Raw genomic sequence first — 12,020 nt, 5'->3', positions numbered from 1 at the left:
TTGGCTCCATGAAGAGCGAGCAAGTGACAGTTTTCCTGGACCCGCTGCACTAAGGGATGGAACAGTGTACAGTGTACAGAGACTTTGGAGGGCGCTGAGTGAGTCTGAGCGGAGGACACAATTGGGAATGCTGTGTCGCCGGATGTACTCCAAGGACTGATACAAGGCGAGAAGCTCAGCTGTAAATACTGAGGAGTGGGCCGGAAGCCGATACCAAAAGACACGGGTGTCAATGACAAATGCACACCCGATCCAATGGTCAGTCAGAGAGCCATCAGTGCATACAAAGGTACTATCGCTAAGTTCCATGAGAAGGTCGTGAAACAGGATGTGATAGACCAAGGCTGGAGTAGTGTCCATAGGAAGCGAATGAAGGCCAAGGTTAACATGGGCCACTTCACGAAGCCAAGGTGGTGAAGGGTTCAAGCCCATGGGGAAAATTGCAGGTAGTGTGAAGTTAAGCAGCCGTAGCAAGTGGTGAAAGCAGACACCAGGAGCTAACAGGGAAGAGGGATGAGCCCCATACTGACGATCTAAGAATCATCAAAGGAGGTGGAGAAGGAAGGGTGGCCATGCATGGCAGACAAACAGCAAGCATACCTGCTGAGGAGGAAGTCATGGCAGTAGGACAGTGGTAGTTCTGCAGCTTCAGCACACAGACTCTCAACTGGGCTGGTGTAAAAGGCACCCGTAGCTAAACGGATGCCACAACGATGGATAGTGTTGAGACAGCGTAAAAGGGAGGGGCGTGGAGATGCATAAATAAAGCACCCATAGTCGAGTTTCGAACGGACAACAGACCGGTATAAACAGAGGAGGGTGGTTTGATCGACACCCCCAAGAAGTACCATTGAGGACACGTAGGACATTGAGGGACTGAATACTGTGGGCTGCAAGGTAAGAGACATGGGAGGACGAAGAGAATTTACTATCAAGCATAAGACCCAGGAATTACGTAGTGTCAGCGAACTGAAGGGCAACAGGCCCAAGATGTAGAGATGGTGGGAGAAACCATTTGTGCCACCAGAAAGTCATACAGACGGTTTTGCCATTGGAAAAGCGAAAGCCATTGGTGATGCTCCAGGAGTGAAGACGACCAAGACAGAACTCAGTGAGACACATCCATTGAGAACTGCAATAGTGGCATAATCATTGACAAAAAGGTAGCCAGAGATGCCTGGCGGGAGACAGGCCACGATAGGGTTAAGGGCAACAGCAAAGAGGATGACACTCAGGACAGAACCCTGAGGCACACAATTTTCCTGAATAAAGGTGTTCAACAAAGCAGAACCCACATGAACCTTGAAAACTCAGTCTAATACAAATGCCCGAAGGAAATCGGGCAGGTGCCCACGGAAGTCCCACGTGTAAAAAGTACGAAGGATACCAGTTCTCCAGCAGGTGTCTTAGGCCTTCTCCAAATCGAAAAACATGGCCACATCTGGGATTTACGCAGAAAACCATTCATGACATGGGTGGACAAAGTTACGAGATGGTCAACTGCAGAATGCCAAACTCTAAATTTACACTGTGCATTCTTGAGTAAATGGCGAGATTCGAGCCACCACACCAGCCGGGCATGAATCATACGTTCAATCACCATGCAAATGCAGCTGTTAAGGGAGATGGGGCGGTAGCTAGAAGGAAGGTTTTTGTCCTTACCGGGCTTAGGTGTGGGTATGACTGTGGCTTCACGCCAGCGTCCAGGAAATGTTCCCTCAGGCCAGGTGCAGCTGTATGTGTTGAGCAGAAAGTGCTTGACCACAAGAGAAAGGTGCTGCAACACTTGAATGCAGATAGCATCTGGCCCTGAGGCAGAGAACCGGGATGAACTGAGAGCATGATCTAGCACCCTCATAGTGAAGGCAGCACTGCAGCACTCACAATTCAGGGAAGAGAAGGATATCACCTGAATTCCTCCACTTGTTTCCTATGGATAAAGGAAGCATGATAGTGGGAAGAGCTCGAAACTTACGCAAAATGGCAGCCCAAGGTGTTGGAGATAGCAACAGGATCCACAATGACATCGGCACCTACTGTCAGGCCGAAAATGGGGGACTGGATCTTGGTTCCAGAGAGCCGTCAGAGGTTGGCCCACAGAACAGAGGAAGGGGTGGAACTGCTAAAAGAACTAGTGAACGAAACCCAACAAGCTGTTTTGCTATCCAGAAGAACTCGACGACACTTTGCACGCATCTGTTCATAATGAATGCAGTTTTCCAGCGTAGGGTGGTGGTTAAAAATGTTGACACACATCTTTGCACGCGAATTGCATCGTGCCACGCCTCAGTCCACCAAGGGACTGGGACACGACATGGTAAAGAGGATGCGCGAGGAATGGAACGTTCTGCAGCAGTAAGGATAACACTGGTGAGATAGTCCACCTGGTCATCACAACTGAGGAAATCTTGTTCTGTGAAGGACGCCAGGGAGGAGTAAAGCTGCCAGTCAGCCTCAGTAAGCTGGCATTTGGGCATGCATGTGGATGGGGTAGGAGTCAGCAGACAAAGAGCACACGGGAAATGATCGGTCGAGTAGGTGTCAGAAACAACAGACCACTCAAGACAATGGGCAAGCTGGGCAGTGCAAAAGTATAGGTCCAAATGGGAACAGGTGTGCAAGGAGTCAGAAAGGAAAGTGGGTGCACCACTGTTAACGCAGAAGAGGTTGAGTTGGTTAAGAACGTCAGCCAAGAGGGCACCTCTCTGGCAGGTCCTAGAAGAACCCCCAATGGAGATGATGCGCTTTAAAGTCACTGAGTAGCAAAAACTGTGGAGGTAGCTGCCCAATGAGCTGAAGGAAGTTGGCCCTGGTGACATCAATGGACAGAGGTACATAAATGGTACAGAGGGAGCAAGTCATGTGGGGGAGTTAGAGGTGAATGGTAACAGCTTGAAGAAGGGTAATCAGAGAGATGGGTTGACTATGAAGGTCATCCCGTACAAGCAGCATGACACCCCCACGAGATGGGATGCCGACCTCAGGGGGAAGGTCAAAACGAATCGGTATGTAATGTGGAAGCTCAAAGTGGCCTTGAGGGTGCAATTTCGTATCCTGAAGGCAAAGTACAAGGGGATGCTACGATGCTAGAAGCAGCCGTAAATCCTCTTTGTGGGACCGAAGGCTGCGAACGTTCCATTGGAGGACAGTCATGAGGAGGAAAAGATGTAGGGGTGTCAACAAAGTGTCTGTCGAGGGACAGATGGTGGAGAGTTGCTACTACAGGGCACAGAAGCAGGAGGATCCTACTCCATGGGGTCCACACAAGCATCGGCGTGCTTGTGCGGTCGGTCAGTGGAGTCCAACATTGAAAAATGGTTGGTGGTGCGCATCGGCAAGACAGAGGCCAGCCAGGCTAATTGACCACATGGCGACATCATCGAGCCGGATCTTCGAGTTGGTGAAGGGGAAGAACATTTGTCTTTACCGGACTTCTTCGAGCCCTTCTGCATAGAGGAAGACTTTGGTGTTGTTTGGCTGGAGGGATGGAGGAAGTCTTCTCAGGAGTACTCCTTCTGGCCTTTCCTGCCTGTTTGTTGTGTAGTGGGTAGCTTTGTCCCTTGAGGCGAGAGTTTGACAGTTTGTTGCACAGTGGGACGGGGGCGGACAGTGATGCTACATTGACACTGAGCGACTTCACAACCTCGAAGCCAAATTTGAGGTCGCATGTCTGTGTAGCCATGCCATTCATGGAGCAAGGGGTAACAAAAACTCAACTGTAAGTGCCAGATGGTAGAATTCAGGATTTGCGACTAGCCAGTAACTTGCGAGCTTCTGGGTACGGCACTTTTTCCTTTACCCGAATCTCTTGAACAGCCCGCTCATCTAGATACATGGGACAATCTTGGGAGGAGGCGGTGTGGCTGCCATTGCAGTTAATATAGTGGGGACAAGGAGGCGGACATTTGCCCTCGGGTGCATCCCTTCCACAGGTTAGGCATCTGGTCGGATGTCAACAAGATGTTCTAGTGTGATTGAACTGATGACACTGATAACAGCGCATCAGATTCGGAATGTACGGCTGGACTGTGATGATTTTGTAGCCTGCTTTGATCTTGGATGGCAGCACCATCCTATCAAAGGTGAGGAAAAGAGTGCTGGTGGGCACCGTGGAGGAATCTACCTTTTTCATGACACGATGAACGGCTATTACATCCTGATGAGAGAGGTAAGATTCTATTTCAGCCCCAGTTACACCATCAAGCAGCCTGGTGTAAATTACACCACGGGAAGAGTGATGAGTGACTCATCACGAGGAAATCCCCCATGATTGCCAGAGTCTCAGATGGCACGCTCCTTCCAACTGGGGGCCCCCCCTACACCCACCTTAGGTGATTGTTCACACCTCCCAAACACCTGATGGAGGGACCAATGGGTAATCTGGGAAGGTTACAGCTCAGGCAATCACCCCTCCCTGGGTCTGGCCTGTACCAGGGGGTACATGCGAACCCTACCTGTAAACCCGGGGCTGGAAATTAAGCATTACCCAATCATCTTTTAAGCATTGGATGAGTGGGCCAGCCTTCAGGAATGCACAGGGAGGAAGAGAGAGAGAGAGAGAGAGAGAGAGAGAGAGAGAGAGAGAATTAAAAAAAAATAAAAAGAGGACCCTCAAATGCTGAAGCGGATGAACGAGAGGAGTAGGAAAACATAGAAAGGAAAAAGGAGCCAAAAAGAAAGTTGAGACTGTTCGCAGGTCAGCAACAGAATGCAAAACATTCCCAGTAATACCCCAGACATGTTCCCAAATGGAAGGAAAAAAAATACCAAGAGGATAGACATGCAGCACGTAAGGGAAAAGTGCTGCAAAGGCTAGGGCCCTGTGGCAGCCAACATGAACTCACCAAAGAGTGGCGAGCCCCCTGCTGTGTGTGTGTGTGTGTGTGTGTGTGTGTGTGTGTGTGTGTGTGTGTGTGTGTGGTGGGGGGGCGGCGGCACGTGTGCGGTGGTCAAAGTTTCTATAAACTTGGTTGATATGTCAACAATTGTAAAAACTGTGTTTTATGTATGTTTCTGATGCAAGAATAATAATAATAATAATAATAATAATAATAATAATAATAATCATCATCTTGTACGCATATGAAAGCTGCTCACTTTCGTAAGTCTCTGATTTGAATGAAAACAATCACAGAATTGTCCAAAAAATAGAGTATCAGAGAGAAATAAATCAGTAACTTCTCAGAAAATTTAATCAAAGTGGCAAGAATGACCAATATTTATGGACAGAAATAAAAGGAGTCATCACACAACATCAGTTACACTCAGGACACCATTAATGGATACAGGAAAACAGGAAAGACGACATGACTCACGACTATGACAGCAGAAAACCAATTCTGGTGAAAATTGGGCACTCAAAGCATAGTTAACAGAGGGCATCTGCGATGCAAGTTATGATGCTCCATGAAGACTTATTTTAGTGAATGTAAAATGCAGATTGTGGGTTTAGCTTTGAGACCTCTAAATAAAAAATAAAAATCCTATAATAAGCAACTTATTGGGTTAATGAAGGAATGTGAGGCTTCAAACCACAAACCATAGCATATAAGGCACTGAATGAAATTAGAAACATTTTACATGCCTTGATAGTGTAGAAGCACAGGCAGAAGTTGTGTGCTGCATTCGGAAAGGGCGACAGTGCTTACGATAGCTGCGGGAAAGTAATCTGTAGTTTGCACAAATATATGGTACCATACTAGAAAACCGACTACGTAAGATGTTTGCAAAAACTTACTAACAAAACAGTACTCTTCAGTTTTTATCAGAAGTGTGAGTTCCTTCTTCATGAACTTTCCTGAACTATTGTCTTTCTTGAACACAGAATACAGAGCCTTCAATACCGAGAGCAAGTAGAATTTTTTTTACTTTATTTATTTGGTTACATGTGTGTTATTGGTTGTACTGGGAGTTCTCCCTCCTGCCAGTCCATCAACATCTTTGTAAATTTAAAGAATTTGTGAATGGAATTGTTCTTTTCAGGAAATTTTGCAATCTACAACATAAAAATCGAATATCAGAATGAACAAAAACAAACAAATCTAAGTGCAAAAGTTTGCAGCAATTAAATCATAAGCTAGTGATAACTAATAATGAAAACTGTAAGGGGAAGAAATTGATTGTGTAGGGGGAGATGGTTTGTAGTTAGCTACGCAACGAAGCAAAGGGTAGGAGCATCAAATAACGTTAACATTTCTCGGAAACGTGTCAATAACTGCAGCAACAAGTAAATGAATTATTTTTGTCTGTGAGTTTGTTTGTTATTGGGTCTTCACCTGTGCACAAGTTTGCTGATTATTTGAGCTATACAAACAATACTGTAACACTAATTTTATGTTGCCTCATTTACAAGTGGCACTTATATACAATAAGGTGTTAAAGACACACAAACAAACACAAACATACACACAAAATTCAAGCTTTCGGAACCAACAGTTGCTTCATCAGGAAAGAGGGAAGGAGAGGGAAGGACGAAAGGATGTGGGTTTTAAGGGAGAGGGTAAGGAGTCATTCCAATCCGGGGAGCAGAAAGACTTACCTTAGGGGGAAAAAAAGGACAGGTATACACTCGCACACACACCCATATCCAACCGCACATACACAGACACAAGCAGACATTTGTAAAGGCAAAGAGTTTCGGCAGAGATGTCACTCGAGACAGAAGTACAGAGGCAAAGATGTTGTTGAAAGACAGGTGAGGTATGAGCAGCAGCAACTTGAAATTAGCGGAGGTTGAGGCTTGGCGGATAACGAGAAGAGAGGATATACTGAAGGGCAAGTTCGCAAGTTCCCATCACCGGAGTTCTGACAGGTTGGTGTTAGTGGGAAGTATCCAGATAACCCGGATGGTGTAACACTGTGCCAAGATGTGCTGGCCGTCCACCAAGGCATGTTTAGCCACTGGGTGATCCTCATTACCAACAAACACTGTCTGCCTGTGTCCATTCATGCGAATGGACAGTTTGTTGCTGGTCATTCCCACATAGAAAGCTTCACAGTGTAGGCAGGTCAGTTGGTAAATCACGTGGGTGCTTTCACATGTGGCTCTGCCTTTGATCGTGTACACCTTCTGGGTTACAGGACTGGAGTAGGTGGTGGTGGGAGGGTGCAATCGGCGTGAAAGGAAATGCTCCATCGCAGCGAGGCCCTGGACGTGCGGAATATCTGTGAATACACAAAAACCTCTTTCCTCATTACCTTAGCCAGCTTCATCCTGACCCACAACTTCTTCACTTTTGAAGGCCAGACATACCAACAATTAAAGGGAACAGCCATGGGTACCAGGATGGCACCCTCATACGCCAACCTATTCATGGGTCGCTTACAGGAAGCCTTCTTGGTTACCCAGGCCTGCCAATCCAAAGTTTGGTACAGATTTATTGATGACATCTTCATGATCTGGACTCACAGTGAAGAAGAACTCCAGAATTTCCTCTCCAACCTCAACTCCTTTGGTTCCATCAGATTCACCTGGTCCTACTCCAAATCCCATGCCACTTTCCTTGACGTTGACCTCCATCTGTCCAATGGCCAGCTTCACACGTCCGTCCACATCAAACCCACCAACAAGCAACAGTACCTCCATTATGACAGCTGCCACCCATTCCACATCAAACGGTCCCTTCCCTACAGCCTAGGTCTTCGTGGCAAACGAATCTGCTCCAGTCCGGAATCCCTGAACCATTACACCAACAACCTGACAACAGCTTTCGCATCCCGTAACTACCCTCCTGACCTGGTACAGAAGCAAACCAGAGCCACTTCCTCATCCCCTCAAACCCAGAACCTCCCACAGAAGAACCACAAAAGTGCCCCACTTGTGACAGGATACTTTCCGGGACTGGACCAGACTCTGAATGTGGCTCTCCAGCAGGGATACGACTTCCTCAAATCCTGCCCTGAAATGAGATCCATCCTTCATGAAATCCTCCCCACTCCACCAAGAGTGTCTTTCCATAGTCCACCTAACCTTCGTAACCTCTTAGCTCATCCCTATGAAATCCCCAAACCACCTTCCCTACCCTCTGGCTCCTATCCTTGCAACCGCCCCCGGTGTAAAACCTGTCCCATGCACCCTCCCACCACCACCTACTCCAGTCCTGTAACCCGGAAGGTGTACACGATCAAAGGCAGAGCCACGTGTGAAAGCACCCACGTGATTTAACAACTGACCTGCCTACACTGTGATGCATTCTATGTGGGAATGACCAGCAACAAACTGTCCATTCACATGAATGGACACAGGCAGACAGTGTTTGTTGGTAATGAGGATCACCCTGTGGCTAAACATGCCTTGGTGCACGGCCAGCACATCTTGGCACAGTGTTACACTGTCCGGGTTATCTGGATGCTTCCCACCAACACCAACCTGTCAGAACTCCGGAGATGGGAACTTGCGAACTTGCCCTTTTAGTATATCCTCTCTTCTCATTATCCGCCAGGACTCAACCTCCGCTAATTTCAAGTTGCCGCCGCTCATACCTCACCTGTCTTTCAACAACATCTTTGCCTCTGTACTTCTGCCTCGACTGACATCTCTGCCGAAACTCTTTGCCTTTACAAACGTCTGCTTGTGTCTGTGTATGTGCGGTTGGATATGGGTGTGTGTGCGAGTGTATAACTGTTCTTTTTTCCCCCTAAGGTAAGTCTTCCCACTCCCGGGATTGGAATGACTCCTTACCCTCTCCCTTAAAACCCACATCCTTTCGTCTTTCCCTCTCCTTCCCTCTTTCCTTATGAAGCAACTGTTGGTTGCGAAAGCTTGAATTTTGTGTGTATGTTTGTGTTTGTTTGTGTGTCTATCGATCTGCCAGCACTTTCGTTTGGTAAGTCACATCATCTTTGTTTTTAGATATATATTTCCCACGTGGAATGTTTCCCTCTATTATATCCATAAGGTGTTAAATGTTTTAGCTAACAGACTGATAAACATCAATCAGTTCTCTGTATTTCTTTTCATCTATTTCCCTATAACAATTCAGTGTAACAATTTAGTTTCATTTATGTACCTCAGTTATCACTGTCTTTGTCCTCATAATACTGCATCCATTATCCAAACATCATCTTAATTCTTCAAGGTGAGTTCCTTATCCAGATGTGTTTGGCATTCTCTATAATACAATTAAGTCCATATTTGACCACATTCCCACATCACAAGAAACACTTCAGTTTTCCCACCAGCTGGTCTACGATTCTGAGCGACAACAACATTTCAACACACTACTTGCTTCTGAGTAATGTTCATCTAAATTTATAAGTCAAGACAGGAAGAGAGACAAAAAATCTGTTGCTCATACAACACAACACAAGACAAAGCAAACCATTGTCCTGAAATGCTTAATTCCTCCTGAAAACTGGAACCACATAGCAATGTTATCTTAACTTTGAACAGAGTATTCCATCAGAAGGAACTTGCAAACAAAAATGTTGAATTTATTGGTAATCTAATGAATACTTCTAAAGTAATTTAACACATATGCAGTGTCATTGGCTTTCAACTGTCCTCCAGTGTATAAAGGATGAGAAGAGAACATAGTGGGAGGGGTGGGAATGGAAGGGAAGATAGTATGGGGGGGGGGCTAAAGAGGGGTGGAAAGGGAAGAGCGTATGGGGGGCTAAAGAGGGGGGGACAGGCTGGGTAGTGGGGACATGACAGACAGGGAATGGGGGAAATTTCTACGCAATACGGTGTCATTACAAAATTTCTAAAAAAGATGGGTAATTATAGTCACAGAAGGTTTTTGATTTATAGACATTTTGTTATGTCTATCCTTAGCATCTTAAAATCCCTATGCTAAATACAAATCATGTAGAACTGACATTGAAATGGCAATGGTAAACTGAAGAAGCTTCAAACATCTACTTCAGTAAAGCAATATGTCTTGGCAGCTGGTGAGGAGCTGTAACTCTAAATTGGAATGCTGGACTCTACGAGAGACACAGTTGACAATATCTCCCCATACCAAAGTAGTCAACAAATAGAGAAGGTAAAAATCACTACCTACTGATCTAACATACATCCTTCAAGCAGTAAGTCATAAAAATTACACACTATATCCAAGAATGAGATATAAAATGTTGCCTACCTTTATGCGAGAAACTGCTTCCTCAGCCTGGTTCATACGTGTTGTTTTTGTTGGCTGCCCTTCACAGACAAGTTGTGTAGAACCAAGATAGTTGGCACGGAACAGGACACCCTCAATAAGCACTGCCGGTTCATGAACCATAGCTAAAATATTTACAAGAAAAAGAGTGATTTCAGCTCCACTTTTGAAAGAGATTAGAAAAGAATCACCTTTATACATGTTTCAGATGTTTGACAATCAAAATTATCAAAATAAAGTTTCATGCCATTAGGTGTTACATGACTTATTTTTATGCTAAACACTAATAACATTACAGTATTTCCCGTCACATAAATGTATATTCACACCGTGGCTTTGGCAATGTCTTTGGAATTGTGCAGCACTGACCATATAGTGGAGGAATTGAGAAGTAGATTAGAAAAGAATTTGAACACTGCAGCTGTACTGATAACTTGTATTCTTTGTACTTGAGTGCACTGAAACAGAACAGTTGTGAGGCAAACACTACAAGATGCTGGAGGACTCCTATGAAGTGTAGTCTTAAGAGTAGCCAGAATGGACTCCTACTGCAAAGGAGTTTTCAGAGACATAGAATGCTGAGAAAAATGTGAACAAAGAACTGGAGATTATATTCAAAACAGACAGAAAATTCTGTACATGGTTTGTCTAATAAGCAAAAAATAATAGTATTAACAATGGGTCAAGGTGATCATGGTATGCAATTAGCTATATTTCAATGAAGAGCTATTTTGCTCATTTTGTTTTTATTTGGGCTTAGAAACAAAGATGCCCTAAATGGACTGCAGTGGTTTTCCTGTTTCATGCAGCCTCAGAATGGCTTTAAGTGCACACAGAGTATCAAAGCAGAATAGGAGTTTTATACCTCGAGAACATCACATTTATTTCAGTGCTCTTAAGTAGGAATTAGTTCAATAATTGCATCTTGGGGACATGGCTGCAAAACACAAATAATCAGCTGAGGTTCCTACCCTCTGCCTACATCCAGCAATTCAGATACATATGTAGTTGTGGTGCTTCTGTAAGTTGTTAAATGAAGTCTCTTCTTCTTCTTCTTCTTCTTCTTCTTCTTCCGTTTTGGCCATCTTAGGACCACGTTAATTCGCAGTTTCCTAAAACCGTGCAGAAACCAGCACGGTTTTAGGAAACTGTGGTCATGCGAGACACAGCTGACCCTTCTGTGCATGATATACAACAGGCTCTAGATACCGGCTCACAGGTTGATGCCATATTTCTTGACTTTCAAAAGGTGTTTGACTCAGTTCCGCACTGTTGCCTCCTCCAAAAAGTGCACGCTTATGATCTATCCGATGACATATGCGGTTGGATAGAAAGTTTTCAAACAGACAGGGAGCAGTATGTCGTCCTGGATGGAGTGACTTCAACAGAAACACGTGTAACTTCAGGTGTGCCCCCCAGGGCAATGTAATAGGTCCACTGCTTTTTACAATTTACATAAACGACCTGGTTGATGGTATTGACAGCAGCATTAGACTGTTCGCTGATGATGCTGCCGTCTATAGGAAAGTAGTATCACACAAAAGTTGTGAGCAAATCAATGAGGATTTGCAGAAAATAAATGTGTGGTGTAATGACTGGCAGTTGTCTCTTAATATTAGTAAGTGTAACCTACTCCATATAACAAGGCGAAAATCCCCACTAATGTATGAGTACAAAATAAATGCACAGTCTTTGGAAACGGTAACATCCGTCAAGTATCTGGGTGTGACTATTTGAAATGATCTCAAATGGAATGATCATATTACACAAGTAACAGGTAAGACAAACTATAGATTGCAGTTTATTGGTAGAATCCTGAAGCGATGCAGTCCTTCAACAAAGGAAATAACTTACAATATGTTAGTTTGTCCAGTCTTAGAGTATTGTTCATTTGTATGGGACCCTTACCAGTTGGGT

General features: G+C 44.9%; 1 protein-coding gene across 8 annotated transcripts in view; it reads right to left on the bottom strand.

Moving 5' to 3' along the window:
* LOC126262221 (uncharacterized) overlaps positions 1–12,020 on the bottom strand; it is a 499,774-nt gene that overhangs the window by 106,965 nt on the left and 380,789 nt on the right. For 6 of the 8 annotated variants that reach the window (XM_049958660.1, XM_049958662.1, XM_049958665.1 and 3 more), the window contains one exon: positions 10,086–10,228. In XM_049958660.1, coding sequence (XP_049814617.1) covers positions 10,086–10,228 — 143 coding nt within the window. The remainder of the gene's footprint in view (positions 1–10,085; positions 10,229–12,020) is intronic. The other 2 variants (XM_049958664.1, XM_049958668.1) reach the window with 1 other exon arrangement.

The sequence above is a fragment of the Schistocerca nitens genome, chromosome 6 (genome assembly GCF_023898315.1).
Source record: "Schistocerca nitens isolate TAMUIC-IGC-003100 chromosome 6, iqSchNite1.1, whole genome shotgun sequence".
In the NCBI taxonomy this organism is placed as follows: Eukaryota; Metazoa; Arthropoda; class Insecta; order Orthoptera; family Acrididae; genus Schistocerca; species Schistocerca nitens.
This window is presented reverse-complemented; position numbering and strand designations above follow the sequence as displayed.